This window comes from Erythranthe guttata, chromosome 8 (assembly GCF_056151865.1).
Source record: "Erythranthe guttata isolate IM_541 chromosome 8, IM_541, whole genome shotgun sequence".
Taxonomy (NCBI): Eukaryota; Viridiplantae; Streptophyta; class Magnoliopsida; order Lamiales; family Phrymaceae; genus Erythranthe; species Erythranthe guttata.
The window spans coordinates 14,788,936-14,811,697 of record NC_142540.1 but is presented as its reverse complement, the minus strand read 5'-3'; the positions used below and the strand labels follow the sequence as shown (position 1 = coordinate 14,811,697).

General features: G+C 31.5%; 1 protein-coding gene and 1 long non-coding RNA gene across 2 annotated transcripts; one reads left to right on the top strand and one right to left on the bottom strand.

Annotated features, from left to right (window-relative positions):
• Positions 1 to 228: 228 nt before the first annotated feature.
• LOC148768589 (uncharacterized) lies at positions 229 to 2,008 on the bottom strand. The gene is made up of 3 exons (XM_088821281.1): positions 1,627 to 2,008; positions 1,123 to 1,443; positions 229 to 524 (listed from the first exon to the last, which is right to left on the bottom strand). The coding sequence occupies exons 1-3, from the start codon at positions 2,006 to 2,008 to the stop codon at positions 229 to 231; spliced, it is 999 nt and encodes a 332-aa protein (XP_088677407.1).
• Positions 2,009 to 19,791: 17,783 nt separating this feature from the next.
• On the top strand, positions 19,792 to 20,872 carry LOC148768588 (uncharacterized). Its single transcript, XR_016033168.1, has 2 exons — positions 19,792 to 20,550; positions 20,809 to 20,872. It is a non-coding gene; the product is annotated as an uncharacterized LOC148768588 (long non-coding RNA).
• Positions 20,873 to 22,762: the final 1,890 nt, after the last annotated feature.

Below are 22,762 nucleotides of genomic sequence, written 5' to 3'. Positions count from 1 at the left end.
GACGTGGTCTCATTTCTTGCAAAAAAATCATCACCTCGTCAATATTAACACTGTTCAATATATCTTTTTCAATGTACGACACCAAAACATCATTCAATATTTGATCCCCCATTCGATTACGCAGCTCCGACTTAACAATCTTCATCGCAGAGAATATTCTTTCAACTTATACGGTTGCAAATGGTAAAATTAATGACAACTTCAACAACAAGTACACCCATGGATAAGTCACATTCTTTCTCTTGGCAACCAACTTCTCAGCAAGCTTAGCCTACTAGATCCACCCATATTCGAAAAGTCTTGATTACTTATAACATCCCTGATATAATTCTCAAGCTGATTCTCAAGGGCGATAAGATCATTATCATCAAACTCGTCGGAATAAAATTCAGATAATTTCACCAAAGTCTTTTTATCAAATGCAAAGAACGAATTACTTGGACCAACACATGATATCAAACTAAGTAACTCCGTATTATTTTTGTCAAAACGATCATTCAATTCTGAAAGTTGAAGATCTACCACTGTATAAAGCACATTAACCTGATAATAATTCAAGTTTGTAATTTGCGTACCTTTGCATGATACTCTGTCATCTCTCGAGTAAAGTACAAAATCATCTTTCATATTAGGAATGAGAATGTTATTTTGAAAATAAAATGATGAAGTTTCTTGCAACAAATTATCACACCCTCCTTCTCTCAATTCTTGTAGTCGATCTTTGGAACAAATAACAAGTTTCATGGCATTTGCAAGGTCTTGGTCTTTCTTCTAAAATGCTTGTGACAAATCATTTGTGATCTCCAAGATCGATCTCATTAAGTGTAAGACAAAAGCAAACTCGAAACACACAATATTTCGTAAAAGAATTGAGGCTTGTCCACAATGAGCAACATCATCACTGGTATTTTCTAAATGCTCTAGTACACTAACCACCGAAGGAAACAATTTAATCATACTCACGATTGTGAAAATAATAAGAATTCCAACATGTATCTCCGGGCCTTTTTAAAGTGAACTCTTGATTCAAACCGCTACCACCTACAAAATTATCAAAAGAAACCTTTTTCATTAATTTTTCAAACTGTTTCTCCCGAAACAACTTTTGACGTTTACAAGAACCTCCAATAATGTTGGCCAACAATGCAAGAGAACCAAACAAATCGTAAAGTTGCTTATTTTTCTTAGTAATTTGCACAAGAGCTAACTGAAGCTGGTGAGCAAAACAATGAACATAAAAAGTAGACTTGTTTTCTTTCAATATTAAACTCTTCAAACCATTAAACTCTCCTTGCATATTACTAGCTCCATCAAAACCTTGGTCACGCACTCGTGACAAACTCAAACCAAATGTTGCAAGAAGAGACCCAAGAGAAGCTTTCAAACATCGTGAAGTAGTAATTGGAACATGAACAACACCGAGAAATTGTTCAATATTTTTTCCTTCATTGTTTACATAACGTAAAACAACCGTCATTTGTTATTTAATGGAGACATCACGTGCCTCGTCAACTAACAAAGCAAATAAATCATCTCCAATATCATAAATAATAGTCTTCGAGACTAAATGAGCAAACACACTAATGATTTGTTTTTGAATTTCGGGTGCTTTTATTTTATAATTACCTTGGGAGTTATCCAATACAACTTTATTGATTTTATCGTTGTCTTCCGCCATAACCCTTATAGGTTCAAAAAAATTACCTTTATTTAGCGTACTCTTTGACTCGTCATGCCCTCGAAATGCAAGTCCTTGCCTTAGCAAATATCTAATGGCCTTCATTGATGTACGCAACAGGATGTAGTAGTCGCGTTTATATTCCTTAGTTTTTTTCTCAAGAGGAACATCTATTTGACCTTTATTATTTATCAAACCTTGACAAGCCATATGACAATGATGATGAACACTATCACAGTTCCCCTCAGGTTCCCAAACTGTCTTTCTTGTACCAACTTCTATAACCTTCGTTGACAAATTTAGCACCACCCCCCTTGACACTTTCTCCATCTTTAAATAGATAGCAAAATAGACAATATAACGTATGTTTACGTTCATTATATTCCAACCAACTACCAAACTATTTGTATCAATCTACAACAAATTTGCGTTGATGTGCATATAGAGTAGATTGAGGAAAATTTCAAAGTCGAGGTTGACAAGGACCGTTTTGTAAGTAAGCTCTTCGAACAATTTCAAGCTATTTAGAAGTCTTAGCAAGAACACCAATAGGCAATCTTAATCCCGGATCAGCCTCAATAGCACTCAATTTAACTTCTACTTACGATTGAGCTTGAATGCCTTGAGCATGTTCTTCTTGAACGCTACCAATAGTTGGCGTTTCTTCTTGGATACTACTATTAGTCGGCCTTTCTTCTTGGACACTATCATTAGTTGGAGTTACAACATTGACATTATCATTTGAAGTAGATGATTCTCCTGATCGATGCCGTTTAGATTTTATCACAAATTGATCCAGATTCTACAAATAAATATAACGAATAAGAGTTAAAGGTCAATTCATTTAATTTAATTGAATTGAATTAGTGACTTACTGTTATGATTTTATTTACACTAGTACACCAACATGGGTGATATTGGTGGGATCCGGGAACATTCCACATTTATGTGGAAAGTTAAAAAAAATGTAGTTCACAAATGCATTAAAGAATTAATAGTTGCTCTGGCGTGGAAATTTAGAATATACCACTTCATTAAATAAATGAATGTTTTGTCTTTTTACAAAACTACCTCTCACTCTCTCACATACATAAATACACTATATGAAGGGCCACCACCAAACCTTCCAAGTCCAAGTTTGTCTTTTTCCTCACTTCTCATACATTATACAAGGTTACTGAAACATTTGAGCTTGCTATTTAGTTGACCAAAAAATAAAAAATCTACAAAATTTCAATTACTAAAGTTCAAACCCTTTTTTCCAATATTTAAATCAAACATTGTTGTTGTCGATGTTACTAACCTGTTGTCGTTTGGCCATTAATTGGGGTGGATTAGTGGTGGGCTGGCGGCGATTGGTATTTTTTTCCGGTGCTGGTGGTGTACAATGGACGAACAAAAGATTTTTCTGGTAAAGAAAAAAATGAATGTTCTGCACCTTTACTTCTGTTGTGTGTTGCATGAGAAATTGTGAGAGGAGAGAGAGTTTTGTAATTTTGACTTTTGGGTAAGATGTAAATTTTTACTTATTTTCAGATTAGTCTATTGCTCCCTTTTTAATTTAATATATTAAAAGCACTTTAAATTATTATATATAATTTTTTTTTTAAATTCAAGGGTTTGCAAGTGCACACCCTAGAACCACCATAGATACGCCACTGTATATACCAAGCTTTTGCAATTCAAGAGAATCTTAATATTGATGATGCTGAAGGGATGGATAATGACTCCATATGTTGGTTTGTTTCTAAATTTGCGAGATCTATTAGAATTATGTATTAACTCATTTTCGCATTTTTTTTTACAAAATGATCGGTTTTGTTTTGGTTTATTAGGGTTTTTTAGTTTTAATAGCACATTTAAAAAATCATCCCAAGCAAAACGGCCCAACGAACAAAACTCATAACCACAACTTATGAATCGCGTCAGATTTCGGTAATCCGACGTCGTTTCGACTCATAAAAATATTTTTTTTCAATATATGTCATGTTAATTGAGTAGGTTTGCGAATAAAGAAGTTTGCTCGATATAATATGACACAATATTCTGTCCGCTTTCATTTAAAATATTTTTTTTTAAAATATCTTTGCTTTAATGTAAACACAATATATGTCATATTAATTGAATATTTTTGTGAATAATTATCTTTTCTCCATATAAAATGACACAATATTTTTTTCCCTTTTTATTGTAAATAAAATGTCTTAAAATATATTTGCTTTAAGGTAAATACAATATAGGTCATATTAATTGAATATTTTTGCGAATAAATATATTTTCTCGATATAATATGACACAACATTTTTAATATACATCCATATGTAATCATAAATTACGGAATAGAGCTATATCAATTTAATTTTAATTAATTATTTATTTAATATTAGTCAAAGTAATATGTTGGTATTAATTGAATAAATATTATCAATTTTAATGTAGTTATATTAGTTATAATATTATATTTGTAAATATTCTCTCTCTCTTTGCTTGCATGACCTTGCCACCAAAAGATTATCTTTTAATTTGTTGATTGAAGCAAAACTTATTATACGAGATGAGGCCCCGATGATGCATATGTTTTGTTTTGAAGCATTGGACATAACCATGCGATCGATTTGAATTCGGAAAAACATTGCGGTAATGTTATCGTTCGTGGTGGAGACTTTAGACATATATTACCTGTTGTACTTAAAGCATTGAGGCAAGACAACGTACATGCTAAGATCAATTCATCACCATTGTGGAGACAATGTCGTGTCATGAGGTTGCACAAAAACATGAGGCTTCAGTCGGACGCATCTTCGTCTAATGAAGATGAAATAAGAAAATTTGCCAAAGGATTCGGAGAATTGGAAATGGAGAAGCTGGAGATTACAATGATTGTGAAGTCTTAGCTGAAATTCCTGAGGACATGTTGGCTCGAGATTCGGAGATGCTTTTTCAGAGCTACTGCAGTTCGTGTATCCAAATTTGCTGAATAACATTGTCAATCCTGATTTCTTTCAGAGGACGGCCATTCTGGGACCTACAAAATGAGAGTGTTATATATGTGAATGATTATCTGTCTCCACTAATTGAAGAAGAGGAAAAGGTTTACCTGAACTTTGACGGTCTGTACGTGGACGAAGCAAATTCCGAGATTAATGCAGAAATTTATTCGATCAAGTTTCTCAATACAATATCATGTTCTGGTCTTCCCCCGCATGAGCTGAAACTAAAAAAGGGCCTCATGTCATGCTCATTAAGAACATTGATCAAACGAGAGGTTTGTGCAATGGAACTCGTCTCCAAGTTGAAAGATTGGGCATGCACGTAATGAATTGCAAGGTATTGCCCGGTAAGAATGTTTTGGCGACATGGTATTTATTCCTCGGATGACTTTGGTACCTTCGAATTCCACATTGCCAGTTAATTCCAAAACGACAATATCTGGTGTTTGTATCATTTGCCATGACAATCAACAAAAGTCAAGGCCAAAGTCTCTCGCACGTTGTATTGTACCTTCCAAAGCTTGTTTTTAGTCACGACTAATTGTACGTAGCGTTGTCACGAGTAAAGAGTTGATCTGGAATAAAGATTTTAATTAAGGGCGAATCCGGTGAGTTGTCCAGTGTTACTAGGAACGTCGTGTACATAGAAGTATTCGAAAGAATATAAATGTAAACATTGATAAACATCATTTATCGATAACATGTTCATATTTCTTTATTATTTCAATGTGTACACTCTATGCATGTTCAATTTTATTTGTAGCATGTAATATATCTCCACTCGAACAATCGAGTATTTATTTTTATGTGCTCACATATATATCAGTATTCTTTATCTACGTAATGTCTTCAACTTATATATTGAAAATGATGAAAAATAACAGGTTATTCGTCGTCTGATCCAAGATCTGATTGTTGTTTCGTGGTCTTCTTTAACAACATCCAGATTCATGTGCAAGACTGTTGCATTGCTTTGATTTCAATCTCGGAGTTATTTGCTACATTTCAACACGGATGGTGTTTAGAACATTGTCAGTTTATATTTTATTTTGCAGACTTTTTTGTTCAATTGTATTCTTTACATACTCGACATATTTTTTCTTTGTTGGTTTTCTACATTAACTCATTTTAATTTTTTGAATTAATCCGGGTGCATCTTACGGGTGAGTTACATGTTGTACAATTACTCGGGTGAGTTACTAATTGTACAATTAAGAAGGGTCCAATTTTTTTTAATTTTTTTCTCTTTTTAAGATAAATCCAAAATATTGTTTAATCAATTATAAATAATTCAATTCTCTATTATACCCTCTACCCCTCCACCTAACCCTATATTCCACGTTTTCACTATTTTCTCTTTTTTTCTCCAGAATTCTCCCCTCTTCTCTTATTATAGTCGCTCTATGTTTCCTTCCAACCATAGCTGCCCATCTTGCTTCTCTCTCATTTCCTCGTTTAAAGCCGGCGACGGAGGACCACCACTCAAAATATGCGGTTCCGATAATCATTACCCACTACCACCTCCATCTTCACTCGCCTCAATCACCGCACCTGAGATCCTTGTCTTTGAACTCCGATCGGACGAGCGTCCCATCATCCCCTTCGACGAGTTTTTTTCATCTCCCTATCAATTTCTGGGCAATCATCTCTACATGTTCGGTTTCCAGACTTGGGAATACAGGTAGGTTAACGCGAAATCATCTCTCCTTGTTCTTATATATATTCGAATTTTGTGTTTTCTATGATTAATTAGATGTTTGTGTTTATGTAGTTATTTTCTGGTGGTGATTATATTTTTTCAGTTGGTTTTGGCTAATAATGCGATCGTGAAAATCTAGTATGAAAGAAGCGGAGAATTGATGTGTGGTTTAAACTTCAATCAATAGCATGTTGATATCTTTATATTTTGTTTACAAGTTTTTATGTTTCTGCTTAAGTTTTTACAGTTTTTAAAATTTTATTTTCCAATGTTGTAAAAGATGGATGAAACTCCGACATGTTCCGTATAACATGCTATTTATCATATTAGAATGTGTTTTGAACAATTTCTAATGATGAGCTTGGGTAATGACATTGCTAGATTAGTTATTTAATATTTGTTACTTTATTCTAATTTAACTACTGTCCAAGATTATGGCATATGTATGAATATGGCACAGGTATGAATAACATTGTATTAATCTTATAGTTGCTAAAGGTTTGCATAACTTACCGGCGTTTACAACTTTTTTATTATTTTTTTATTTTTTGTAAACTTTTTTTTTTTCTAGAAATATTTTTTTTGCCGCCGGCCTCTGGCGTTGACTTTTTTTTGTTCTTTTTGAAAACTTTCTTAAAAAAATATTTTAATTAATATTACTATTATGGCTGCTAATAACTGTCTCCAACAGTGATTTAATTGTCTGAGACAATACTTTTACTGTATTAATTAATTTATCGTCTTGGCCTGCAATTTTGCTGTCTTCGACCGTAATATTATCGTCTCATGCAATAATATTACTGTTTGGGACAATAATATTAGTAATATTGATGTTCGGGAAAGAATATTCATAATATTACTGTTCGGGACAGTAATATTAGTGTTCGGGATAACAAACAATAATATTACTGTTTAAGACAATAATAATAGTAATATTACTGTTTTAGTATTCAATATTACTATCTTAGACAATAAGTTTGTTGCTAACACAGTTATTTAGAGAGAAAAAAAAGTTAAAAAAAAAAAAGGTCAACGGCGGTTGACTTGGCGGAAAATAAATTCAGACAAAAAAAATTAACGTCGGAGTATGGCCAGAAAAAAAAATTCATGAATTTTTTTCTTCTGAAAAAATAATATATTTTTCAAAAAATTATGAAAATGGGGATTAATGTGATGTACTTGTTCAAATCTAAGGTCAATGTGTAATATTGATGAAGTTAGAGTATAATAGATGGAATTGATAAAATTATATTATAGATGGTATTTTAGACAAAAGACATGAAAATAAATTAATTTACAAGACTATTTTTGTATGAACCTATGTGCATTTAAGTCCCTTATCATGAGTCTATTTGTCATTCGTCCTATAATTATTGGATCATACTATTTTAATGAAAATACGTACGCATAAATTCAATTTTGGTATTGAAGACTAGCAAAAATATCATATATAAAGTGTTATATTACATTATGAGCTCAACCAACATAAAATTTAATATAATATATTTATAATGTAATCCTCAAAAAAAATTATAATGTAAAAATAACGGGCAAATTCCGACCAATCCCTGAGGTACGGTCAAATTACGAAAATATTCCTCAGCTGTGTATTATTTTACGAAAAAGTCCCTCCAGTTGATAAATTTAGGGGCGTCCATTCGGTAAAAAACGTACAGAAATTGCGGTACGCCAAAATTTCATACCGTTTAGCGTTTGGTTCGATAAATAACCGATTTTCCAAAATACTAATATATATATATATATATATATATATATATATATATATATATATATATATATATATATATATATATATATATATATATATATATATATATATATATATATGGTGAACACCTAGATAAATTTGATATTGTAAGGGAACGTGTAAGACAATACATAGTTAATGGATGGTTGTAATTATACAAACAAAAAGATTTTTTTTCGTAATTATACCTTTATCTCTAGGGATTCTCAAATGAAAAGCCTTCCTAATGAGGGTTGATTAAGAATTCTCAAATTAAGAGCTCATAAAATCTCAAATAAGGTCAAGCGGACGCGATATTAGACTCATCATCAAACATTGGCTCTCTTCTCAACTTAGCACCGTTGCACCTTTTTTTTTTTTTTTCTAAGAGCAACTCCAATGGTAAAGTATCAAAATCGATCATCAAATATTAATTTGATACTTGTTTTATTATTTTGATACTCATTTACTCCAACCGTAGGCATTAAATGAATCATCTAATTTTAAATATAAGCATAAATATATTTAATATTGACACGTGTCAATTTTCAATTGGTTTGTTGGGTAGTTAATGTTTTGATACCTCTTTTTCCAGGATGCATTTTTGCATCTCGGGAAGTTGAATATCAAAATAACTACCAATTTAATTCCCCCATTGGAGACGAAATTTTATGTTTTTGAGCATCAAAATAGAAGTTATTCCATTTAATTCCCCATTTAATGCCTCCACTGGAGTTGCTCTAAATAAGGAAAAACTAAACTAAACAAAGCAAATAAAACATAAAATCATACTAAACTAGCATGCAGACTAACACAATTACAATCCTTAAATCCACCCCATCTAAAATTCGAGTTTCTAAAATACTAAAATATATAAATGACTGATTGACTGTAATTTGAGGTTGACTTATTTATATGTTCAAACTTTATTTGTATTTGAAATTCAAAATTATTTTTTATTGCATAGTCCGAAACCAATGGAATTGATGCAATCTCACTTATTTTTAAACTCAACTAAGTATCCATTTATCTACCTCTCTATAAATTGGGGATTTATGCCTTATGAACACCCAACAACATAATTTGGTACAATCTTTTATATATTTTACTCTTATATATATTATATGTTCTACAAGGTCTCGTTTGGTTGGGGAGACTAGTTATGATTAACTAAATAATTGGACTTTGTTCAATGTTTGACATCCTCAATAACTTGTGGGGTTGACTTGCAAATAATATGTTACCATACCTTAGTTTACTTTTTAGGCATGTTTTTTTATTGAATCATCAAGGATCCAATAATATAATTGAGTTTTATTAAATTACTTAATCTTATCTTGACTAATCTTATGTTGATAACAAAACAAGTCCCAAGTGTTTTGCACAATTACGGATTAAGTTTTTGTATCTCACAGGGACACGAACAATCCAATTGAAGAGGTGACGGTTTTTTTTCTTTCTAAAAGGATCATAGTGACTTGGTTCGCAGCTTGTCAAGCGTGTTCGTCAATTTTGTTGTAAAAAATAAAATAAAAGTAGAGATATTTGTACACTGTATATATGCAGGGGCGAATCTAGACCGCTTTGTAAAGGAGGCAAACTATTTTTGGAAATAATAAATGTAAAAATAGGTTAAAATTTTCGGGGTTCGAGGACGGAGCCTCGAATTTTCTTAGAGTTATCCACAAAAACAAATAATAAAATAAGTAAATATTTTTTTCTTTTTTAATTCAAATAAATAGAAAAAAAAATCTAAATATGCGTATTTGAATAGAGAAGAATTTTCGGAGGGGTGGATAGGGATACATACTTATAAGGGTAAATTACACTTGTCCCCCTTGTACTCTGGTTGTATATTATTTTACCTCATTGTACTCTGAATTGCATCGATTTTCCCCTTGTACTCTGAATTGCTATCACTTTACCCCCTTCTACTCCCAATTCATCGATTTGCCTCCTTATACTTTAGCTCGATATCAATTTACCCCCTTCTACTCTCAATTGCATCGGTTTGCCCCCTGTACTTGAAAAATTGTCTCAATGTGGCCATCGCCGTTAGTTTTCGGACATTTGACCTTAACACCGTTTGATCTAAGTCCGAAAATTACTAAAATTTCACCCCTCCGAGTTTAATTAATTCTTAAAAAAAATTTAAATTAAATTAAAAATAAATAAACAAACAAAAAATAAAATAATAAAAATTCAAGACAGCGAGAGAACATAGTCCATGACGCCAGCCATAATTTTTTATTTTATTAATAATTATTTAAACTTGAAGGGGTGACTTTTTTGTAATTTCAAACTTAGATCAATCGGTGTTAAGGTCAAAAGTTTGAAAACTAAGATGGCCGCATTGATGCATTTTTTCAATTACAGGGGGCAAATCAATGCAATTGAGAGTAGAAGGGGGTAAAGTGGTATCGAGCCAAAGTACAAGAGGGCAAATCAATGCAATTGAGAGTAAAAAGAGTAAAGTGATATCCAGCCAAAGTACGAGGGGAGAAAGTGGAATTTACCCTACTTATAAATATTAATGTAAAAAGTAATTGAAAAAATGGAAATTATTTTTTAGGGGCGGCAGCGCTCTGTATATATGTGATAATTGATATATAATGACATATCCCAAGCCTAGAAACAATAAAAATGCACGTGAAGCCTCATGGGCGGAATCATCTTCTTATAATATAAATTATAATACCCACGAAATGACACCACCCCCATCCCATGCATGCATTAATTTAATTTATTTTTTGTCTAATTGTGTTTCGCAGAAGACGACAAGACAAAATAATGAATAATGAATTACTTATAAATAATATAAATATATATATATATATATATATATTTATATATCGATTGGCTGCATGGAGATGATATATCGATGACTCATCCATCCACCACATTTAATTAGGATACGCTTGCCGCGTGTCCCCTAATGCTACCAATTTACCTTTTTAACCCCCATCAAATCTCTACATATATACATACATGATACATATACATTCCTCGACTTGTTCTTTGTCAAATCAAAACATTGGATTAACAAACTTCTCTTATAATATTCTGCCTTAAACTCAGAAAAAGAAAAAAACAGGTTCTTGAATTAAAAGGAAGGAAAATGAGTTACATGAGCAGACTATGGATGGCCACCAGCGTAGCTTTGGTTAACTGTCACTCCGATCAAGGCGGCTTCAAACTCAAATTCATCGACCATGGCAGCAAGCGCTTCTTTTCCGGCCGCCGCATCCCAGATGTGGCTGAGATCCGGTCGTGCTCCGCCGTTCTCAACTCTGAGCTGAGAGGATTCCTTGGCGTGGCGGCGACCAGAAGAAGAAGCAGGCTGCTGATGAGTCCATCCGCCAAGTCATGTATTTGAACTGTTGGGCTCAGGGCTAATTAATTATTTAATTAATTAATTAATACATATCTCAGCTGCCGGTGGGCGAGGGTCTTTACGTAATTTCACATGTCGTCGATCGACCCAACTTGAATCGGATTTTTTTGGGAGAGGTTGGGCCGAGTTGACTCGCACTCGGTGTTTGGGCTTTCGGGGTGAGCATGAAAGAATTGGGCAGCAAAGGCTGATTTCATATATATTGGTGCTGTATTGGAAATATAGAAAGATGGAGTACTCGTCGGAAATAATTGTTGTATTCTTTTTCCCAAAAGGGCAAAAAAATAGATGGGGGCAAGAAATGCTATATTATTTCATCGATAATTTTTTTTTTAGCTCCATTCACAATCTGATTTTTTGAATTAATGTGGCGTTATATTCTGTAATTCCATTATATATTGGCCATTTTAGTGTTACTAATTAAATGGGGATTAAAAATGTTAAAGCATTACTAAGTACCTAATTAGACAATACTTATTGAGGCCAATTTGATCATTGAGAAGATAAATGTTAACAAGAGAATTCATTTTACGAGGAGAAATATTAATTAATAGTGTTTGTCTAGGTGATCAGATATCCGTGTTCTAAAATTAAATGAGATATGCATTAATTATCATTAATTTTACAAGATTAAATTTGGACCTAGGAAAATAACATGGGTTACAAATAATAAAGTATTTTGCCAAAGTATCCTTTGATTGTTTTTTCTATTAAATTAATATAAAATAGTCTCCTACTATATTTTAATTAAATAATTGATTTAAATTTATTGTGACCTAGTTTTATTTGATGAATAATCGAAAAAAATGTATTCATTGGGATAAAACTTAAGACATCTTAGTACATTCAACACTCCTAACCATCCAAACACACTACACTAACTTATTAAGATACATTTAACCATAATTGTATATATCAGTAAAACACAATATAAAATAATAATAAATGTAAGTATTTAAAAACTGTTATAAAATATTAATTGTGACATTCATTATTATTAAATGATAGTAAATAAATTATTAACAAATTTAATATAATAAAATTTGAAAATTGTAAAGAATTGCAGTTCAATACGCCAAACATCTATCATTAATTATATAATATTAAAAATATTAATAAACTCCATTTAAAAATATAAAGAATGTTCAATTAAATATAAAAAAAATACATATGAAAAAGTACAGTTTGTACCCCTGAACTATAGGGCTTGTCACAAACACCCCTTAAACAAATCGTACCAAAATAGTCCCTGTCATTTATGGTCAACGTTTAAAAAACTCACACCGTCAGTTTTCTTGTAAATTTACCTTTTTGCCCTTTAAAACCTAACACCACCTTTTCCGTGTCTTTTTTTTTAACCGAGTCTCTCCTATTCGGTCTTCTTCATCGTGATAGGGAGAAACAACTCCAGATATACTTTTCTAATTTATTTTGCACAAGGTAAATTAACACAAAATTTAAGAAACCCAACATACTTCATATACTATTTTATAAATTTACTTTATTTTTCGGCAAATTAACACAAAATTCAAGAACACCCACAACTCAACACTCTTTCTACCATCAAACCCCTATTTTTGGGCTGTGAAATCAGCGGATTTGTGCGGGGATCCGTCGGACTACGGCGGCGTGGTGTTGTTTCGATAGTGAGGTCGTTGTGCGATTGACAGCGAAAAATTGGGTGGCACAATTCGCTTAAGGGACTGTGCGGGGATCCGACGGCAGACTACGGTGGCATAGGTGTGTGCCAATGTATTTTAGGTGGTGATGATGTCTGGGCTGTGGAGTGGTTTTTGACGGTGAAAGACGAGTGCTGGTGGTGGTGGTTTTGGATGAAGAAAATAAAATTTGGGCTTTACATAATATTTTGTAGGGGTAATGGCAAATAGGCCCATGACAAGGGCACTTAATTAAAAGAGGGACATCCAACTTTTTTGTCTTTCAAATAAATCCACCCCATTCAAACTTATTTGCAAATAAGGAAAATCCTTTTATATATACCAAAATTACCCCCAATTCATTGAAACCCAATTTAACTCCAATTTCATGATTTACACCCCAATTTAGCCCAATTTCATCAATTAACCAATTTTAACCCTAATTTCAATTTTGACCCCAACTTTGACCCGCCACCACCAGAGAGTCAGAGACCGCCAGTCGCCGGAGTTGACCTTTTTTTTTTTTTTTTTATAATTTTGTTTTTTCTTAAAAAAAAATTTTTAATTAATATTACTGTCTTGGCTGCTAAATTACTGTCTCCGGCAGTTATTTAACTGTCGGAGACAGTAATTTAACTGTTAATTGACTCTTTTGTTTTTTTTTTCTTCAAAAATATTTTAATTAATATTACTGTATTCGTTGCTAAATTACTGTCTCCAGCAGTTATTTAACTGTCGGAGACAGTAATTTAACTGTTAATTGACTTTTTTATTCTTAAAAAAAATATTTTTAATTAATATTACTGTATTCGTTGTTAAATTACTGTCTCCGGTAGTTATTTAACTGTCGGAGACAGTAATTTAACTGTTAATTGACTTTTTTTTTTTTATTTTTTTCCTTAAAAAAAAAATATTTTAATTAATATTACTGCCTTGGATGTTAAATTACTGTCTCCAACAGTAATTTAACTGTCTTAGACAATAATATTAATAATATTACTGTTCGGAAAATTAATATTCATAATATTACTGTTCCAAACAGTAATATTACTGTCTGAGACAGTAATTTAGCAGCCAAGACAGTAATATTAATTAAAATATTTTTTTTAAGAAAAAACAAAATTATAAAAAAAAAAAAAAAAAAAAAATCAACGCCGGAGACCGGCGGTCAACGGTGGTTGACCGGCCGGAAAAAAATTTCAAGAAAAAAAAATTTCAAAAAAAGTTTCAAAAAAAAAAAAAAAAGTCAACGCCGGAGACCGGCGGTCTCCGGCGGTCAACGCCGGAATCTGGCCGGAAAAAAAATATTTCAGAAAAAAAATTATTTTCTGAAAAAAAAAAAAGTTTTGGGGGTTAATGTGATATATTTGTTTAAATCCGGGGTCAATGTGTAATATTAAGGAAGTTAGAGCATAATGGGTGGAATTGATAAGAATTATATTATTGAGGGTATTTTAGACTAAAGACATGGGGATGGGCTTAATTGAGAGACTGTTTTTTTTTGTGGACCAAAATGCATTTAAGTCCCATGTGATGGGCCTATTTGCCATTTGCCCTATTTTGTAAAACTGCAATTCGGTCATCCTATGTTTCAGTTGACCCTTATTTGAGGTCATTTTGAAAGAATCAAAGTTTTGATTTACATCCCCATGGTTTTGGAAAGTGTATTTCACACCCCCATACAACTATATGTACCATTCTTGGGGGCAAAAGCGTAAAAACAAAATCAACAGTTATAAAACTGCTACAAAAACATAAAAGTCAACATACCACGTCATCATCCACTAACAGATTTGAAACGGAGGGGCCATTTTGTTACGTTTTATAGTTCAGGGGTGCAAACTGTAGTTTCCCCAAATGCATAACTTAATCCAAGCCCACTTATGTTTTTTTTTTTTTTTTTTTTTTTTGAGTAAATTCATGTCCATTACAAGGGGAATTGGGGGGGGGGGGAGGCGGGAGACTCGAACCCTGAACTTTACCCTATTAGTAAATGTTAGGTACCAACTCTCCTAATGAGGGTTGGTTGTTATTAAATCGATAGTGTGACAAATCCAAATAAAAAATAAAATAATATGTTTATTTAGAAGAAAAAAAAATTATAACTCATTCCAATTAGTAGTTTTCTTACTTTAAAATAAAATTATATACTACAAATACTATATTGTGAATATTCTTTTAATATTTAATTTAATCACATAGTAAGATTTGCATTGATTAAGCTCAAATCCTTTCAACTAGTAAACATTATTCAAATATTTGAATCGATTGCTTAACTATTGACATAATGTATTACATAACTGATTTAACTATTTATAAGTAATGTCTAATATCTTTTTAATTCAATTTTATTATAAAAAAATAATAAATTAACGCATGTAAGAATCTAATCGTAAATCGTAATATTTTATCAAAACGTAATATTTGAACCAATTAAGCTCAAGTCCTTTGAATCGATTAAGCGCGCTCAACTATTGACAAGAAGATCTTAATCAAATTAACTATTATTAATTAAAGTGTAATACATTTTTAATTCAATTTTATCATAAAAAAATAATTCCTAAATTACGTAAGAATCAAATCATAAGATTAATGAAAGCGTATGATTTGAATCAATTAAGCGCAAGTCCTTTTAATTTGTAAATATTATTCAAAATTTTGAATCAATTAAGTTCAACCATTGACAATAACGTATTAATCGAGTTAACTATTTATAATTAAAGTCTACTATCCTTTTAATTCAATTAAAAAAAAATTAATTCGTAAAATCGTAAGAATCAAATCGTAAATCGTAAGATTTAATCTAACAATGAACCGATTAAATCTTACGATTTTTACGAATTAAATTTTATTATTTTTTATGATAAAATTCAATAAAAAAAGATACTAAACTTTAACTATACATAGTTTGATTAATAAGCTATTGTAAATTGTTGAGTTTAACCGATTCAAATATTTGAATATTGTCTACGAATTGAAATGAGTTGAGCTTAATCGATTCAAAATCTTTGAATATTGTTTTTGAATTGAAAACACACGAGTTTAACTGATTCAAATCTTACGATTTAATTAAATCATACAATTTACGATTCAGTTCAAACTTCAAGTTCTTTCGAAATTCATTTTTAAATTACACGAGTTGATCAGCATTTCCTTAGATTTTTAAATTATATTATAAAGATTTGTTAGTATGGGATATTTTTAATATATAATAATACTTATATGAGAATTAATATTTATTAAACATTATTCATATAAGTTTTATAATCATTATACATTGTAGCTTTGTGATATATATCCGTATTGTTAGTTTATTTTTAATTATGTGTTGTGTCTCAATGGTAAGTATTATTGTATGCTTTTAAGATGGTCACAAGTTTGAATTCAGTCTGATGCAATTTTGGATGGGTGGGTTAATGATTTTTACGAATAATGATGTAATTAAATTTATAAATTTTAATTCGGCAATAAATATAGATTTGAAATTGCATTAAAATAGAGAAGGTAAAATTGACATTTCATTAATAATTTATAATTGCCGATTTTTGTAAAATAATAATTTCACAAAGGGTATTTGCGACAATCCATAAATGAGAAAAAAATAAGTTGTGTTCCTGGGACACGTATCACCATTTGAAGGGGTATCCTCCTATAAATCGTGTTTTTGAAATCTCACAGTAGAAAGACCCTAATTAATATACAATGCCACATTAATGATTTGGTCATAACTAACTAGTAAGTGCTACGCCAGCCCCACTACTTCAAGCACCTTACTACTTCAAGCGAAGTAGTGGGCTGGTTTAGTTCTTTCCTTTTGTTGTATCAAGAAAAGCTTCCAGGAGGTTTGGAAACCTCCCCGTTGGGCGCTTTTAAGCTCAATGTTGACGTCGCCCTTCCACGGGATTCTAACTAGTACATTACATCTATAGTAGCAAGAGATTTTAATGGCACTTGTATTTAGTGGCGAGTAAAGAAGTTCGTGGGTAGCATTCGTCCTGTGGAAGGTGAAGCTCGTGCAGTTCATCAAGCGCTTCTTGTTGTTCGTTCGTTTCAATAGAGTTCGATAATCGTAGAAAGCGACTGCATGCTAGTGACGGAAGCTTTGAGACGAAAGGATTCTACGCTCAAGTCCTTTGGAGAAATATTGGATGAATGTTCTTATTCTTGCTGCTTTGTTTTCTTTCCGTTCTTTTTCGTTTGTTAAGAGACAGGGCAATAGCCTCGCTCATAACCTCGCTACAATCTCGGTTTTGGATTCTCTGGAAGTAGGGATGGCAATGGGGCAAGTTTTGCAATCTGGAAGTAGGAATGACAATGGGTGGGTATGGGGCTAGTTTTGCAGTTCCAATCCCCGCCCTGTTATGGAAATCCCCATCCCATCCCGTCAAAATTCCCAAACTTTATATATAAAAGGAATCCCCATACCAGCCCCATAAAATCCCCACGGGGACCGGGGTGGGTAAAAATTCCGTCTATTTTTTTTAATAAATAAATATGCAATTTACTTATAATTTAAACGCTTATTTCAACAAACAAACTAATATTTAATTATATAATCGAAACTAAAAATCCCCAATTATAGCTAATATTTAATATATTACTACTATTTAATATAATAATTAATAAATATATATTATAGATGTATAAATAATGAGGGGCAGCGTGCTTAATAAATCTTCCATTTATTATAAAATAAACAAAGCCAATACAACATAAAATCATACTAAACTAGCATGCATACTAACACAATTACAATCCTTAAAATCCACCCCATTTAAAGTACGAGTTTCTAAAATACTAAAATATATAAATGATCGATTGACTGTAACTTGAGTTGACTTATTTATATGTTCAAGCTTTATTTCTATTTGAAATTCAAAATCATTTTTTATTACATAATCTAAAACCTATGGAATTGATCAGTGATACAAATTCAATTGGATATATTTTGCGGAAATATATAAACATGATTAACAAGGAAATAATTGAGGAGTACGTATTTCCTATTTTATATTTTTCTCTTGTCAATATATGTTGAATTACAAGTACAAACTCAAGACCTATTTATATAAATTTAGGCATAAATAGTACATGCATCATAATAAATAATATTTATCATGAACACTAGATAAACATGTATCTAACTATTCATATATTTGCCTATTCATGCATCCTAGCTATCATACATTATATATACATGTGGATACATTTCTAGAAAGTGCATTAATATTTTAACACCCCACCTTAAAGTGCTTTCTTTTTCAACTTCAAGATTCTTCAAATTTGCAGTCTTCTTCTTCTTCTGAAAATTGATTTGCAATAAACAAATACTCTTCTTTTTCTTGAGAGTAATTTGCATGATTTTTTTTTATATAAACGTAACCGACAATACTTCTCCAAAATGTCCAAACTCTTTTATGTTTTTGGTTTGTGTATTGGGGTTTGCCTTTGTGGTTGTCATCCTTCTCCAAGTGTATTGACTTACAAATACTATATGGGGATACATTATTTTTTACTACTTCTCATAGAAGTTTCTTCGCTCTTTCTACTCAATCTTTGCACCCTTTTTTTACTGGCAAAGATGGGAAATAATGAAGGATTCTGGAACTTACCATTGAAATCTCGTTCTTTGGTTCGCGTGTTGACTTTTTTTTTTTTCTTCAATCAATTGAATGCGTGATCAACTAATTCAACGAGATATTTTTTATTTTTAATTATTTTGAAAGGATTCGCTTTCCTTTTTCTTTTCAGGGATTTTTTTTCAAGGGCGGTAATTCATGCTCGAGCTCGTCAAGTTCCTTTTTTTTTTGCTCGAGCTCGTGTCAATTTTGTCGAGCTCGAGCCCAAGCTAATTTTTTTTAATATTTATTTAATTATTATTTTATTATTATTAAAAATTATTTAAAAAATACAAAATAAAAACTAAATTGTAATTATATATATTTTTAATATTTGTATTTATGTCTATAATATTTTATATTATTATACATTATTTAAATAAAAATAACATAAAAAAAAAAAATAATAATAATAATAAATAAGGCTCGCGAGGCGGCTCACGATCTCATGAACAACTAAAAACCGTCTCGAGCTTGACTCGTCAAAAAACTCGAGCTCGAAAAACTCGAGCTCGAAAAACTCGAGTTTGAATTCGAGCTTTTTACGAGCCGACTTGTCGAGCCCACGAGTTGGCTCGGTTTACCACCCCTATATATATAATCCTATATATAATGACATATTCCAAGCATGGAAACAATAAAAATGCACGTGAAGCCTCATGGGCGGAATCATCTTCTTATAATAATAATACTCACAAAATGACACCACCCCCAATCCCATGCATTACTTTAATTTATTTTTTGTCTAATTGTGTTTCGCAGAATACGAGAAGACAGAGAACAATGAATATTACTTATAAATTTATAATATTAATATATAGATGAGAGAGAAGCTAGCCTTACGTGGAAAATATATGTTGGCTGCATGGAGATGATATATCGATGACTCATGCACCACATTTTAGGATACGCTTGCCGCGTGTCCCCTACATTAATGCTAGCAATTTACCCTTTTAACCCCATCAAATCTCTACATATATACATTATTCCTCGACTTGTTCTTTCTCAAATCAAAGCATTGGATTAACAAACTTCTCTTATAATAATAGAAACGCAGAAAAAAAAAAAAGAATAAAAAACAAAACACTTTCTTGAAAAGAAAAAAAAAAAATTAAAAACAGAAAATGAGTTACATGATGAGCAGACTATGGATGGCAAGCAGCGTAGCTTTGGTGAACTGTCACTCCGATCAAGGGGGCCTCAAACTCAAATCCGCTCTCAAATTCATCCACCTTGGCGGGAAGCGTTACTTCTTTTCCGGCCGCAGCATCCCTGATGTGGCTGAGCTCCGGTGGTGCTCCGCCGTTCTCAACTCCGATCTGAGAGGGTTTCTCGGCGGTGACCAGAAGAAGCAGCAGGCTGCTGATGAGTCTGTCCGCCAAGTCATGTATTTGAACTGTTGGGCTCAGGGCTAATTAATTAATTAATTAACTGAGGTGAGGTTCTTTACGTAATTTCAGATGTCATCGAGAGCCAACTTGAATTGTAAAATTTTTGGAGATGCTGGGCCGAGTTGACTCGCCACTCGCTGATTGGGTTTTTGGGGTGAGCATGAAGAAATTGAGCAGCAGAGGGCTGATTTCAAATTATATATTGGTCATGAAATTGGAATCGCAGAAAGATGGAGGACTGGGAAATAATTGTTGTAATTTTTTCTCTGAGTCGATTCCCAAAAGGGCAAAACGTACAATAGATGGGGCAAGAAATGTTATATTTCGATATCCATTCACAATCTATTTTTTTGAATTAATGTGGCGTTTTATTCCGTAAGGCCTCCTTCGGTTGGCAAGATAAGATTAGCCAAGATAAGAGTTAAATAATCTAATGAGATTCAATTGTTTATTTGGAGTTTGAAGTGTCCAAAAAAAAAAACTCGAAGGTAAGATATAACTCAAGATAAGGTAAGATAAGTCATAATTATATAATTTTGGCGGGTCAGACCCGGCAATTTATTGAGAATATCAAATATTAAATTAAGTTCTTACTATTTAGTTAATTATGGTTTATCTTGGCAACTAAACGAGATTTAATTCTCTTATGCATTGGACATTTAGTGTGACTAATTAAATGGGGATTGATTTTTTTTTTTGCAACATTTGTGCATTACTATTAAGAAGTTACTCCCTCTGTTCCATAATATTTGTCTCTTTTGAGATTTTTTTTTGTTCCATATTATCTGTCACTTTACAATTCCAATGCTGCATTAATTGCTTATTTTTTTAATTTTACCCTTATTAACTCTATAGCACTCTTCATGCATTAATTAATAAACAAGGGTATTTTGGTCCATCAATATCTATTTTCCTAAAATCAAGACATATTTATTGAGATTCTTAAGATTTGTGTCAAGGTGAAAAGCGACACTTATTTAGAAACGGATGGAGTATTATTAAGGCCAATTTGATCATTGAGAAGATAAATCTTAACAAGACAATTCATTTATAAGTAGAAATATGGAGTAATTAATAATGCCACATTAATAATTTGATCATAACTAACTAGTAAGTGCCACGAAAGAGCTGTGAATTCAATTCGGCATGTTATTTTTATATTTAGGTGGTGTTTGTAAATGCTTTTTGAAAGTGATTATGCGGTTTTTTTTGCTCATAGTCTGTTTTTAGGTGTTTGCAAAATCAACTTTTGCTTTTGCTTCTCTTAAAATAATCTGTTTTAAGCTATTTTTTTAAAAGCACCCCTAACCCTGCTTTTTCAATTTTAGTTCATTTTCCGAAATATTTGCAAACACCCCCAACTTTTAGAAATAAACACTTAAAACTAACTTAAATCACAATCACTAACTTCTACTTTTAAATAATCATTTGTATACACCACCTTAATTCAATATCATTTTAATACAATTTTTTTTTTATAATTGTTTAATTTACTAAGGGCTTGGTTATGTTACCCATAATGGATAGTGTGGAATATATATGAGATTAAATTAATTTCCTACTATGATGGTTTGGAATATATAAGGTTGGATTAATTTTCTACTATCTAATTAATTATTTAGTTAATAATGTGTTTGGTTTGATAGATGTTAGTCAAATTCTGGTATTGCATTGAATTTGTTCCTAAAACCAATTCTTAGTCTCTATAGCTTAACAGTTCTTTAGAAATACTCCCTATGTTCTACAATAATTGTCTCTTTTTAAAAATATTTTTGTTCCATATTATCTGACACTTTATATTTCCAATACTGCATTAAATGCAATTTTTCCTGTTTTAACCTTATTAATTCAACTATAAGTATTAACTCTCTCTTATCACATCATTAAATGATCAAGGTTATTTTAGTCTTTCTAATATATTTTATCTAAAATCAAGACACATTTATTGAGCTTCTTAATCCTTGTGCAAAGCCAAAAACGACACTTAATAGGGAACGGAGGGAGTACAAAACAATATTCAAAAGAATACAGATGAGAAGCCAAGATTTTCTCTTCTAAGAAAAAAAATATTTCTTGATAAACCAATTCCTAGACTCTATGATGATATTGTTTAACAACATTTTAGGAATACAAATCAGTATTCAATGATATTGAATACAAAACAGACTCACTTCGGTAGTGAGAAATCCATAAGGAAAATAGAGTGTTGTCGAAGGTGTTCCAACTCCCGCAGCTATGTACTCTCAACTCTCTGTAGAAATGATGAGAGATGAATTGGGTTCTTTTTCTATTTATAGGATTCGGGAGCTCCTTGCCCTGCACGAAATTAACATATATACTAGGAAAGATAATGGGTTAGTGGATTAATGAAACATGTGCTTAAATAACCACCCATTAAGCTAAAAATAACCGTGCACTAACTCTAAATAATAAATTCGAATTAACATAATAAATCCTATAATAATAATAATAATAATAATAATAATAATAATAATAATAATAATAATAATAATAATAATAATAATAATAATAATAATAATAATAATAATAATAATAATAATAATAATAATAATAATAGATTCAGAAA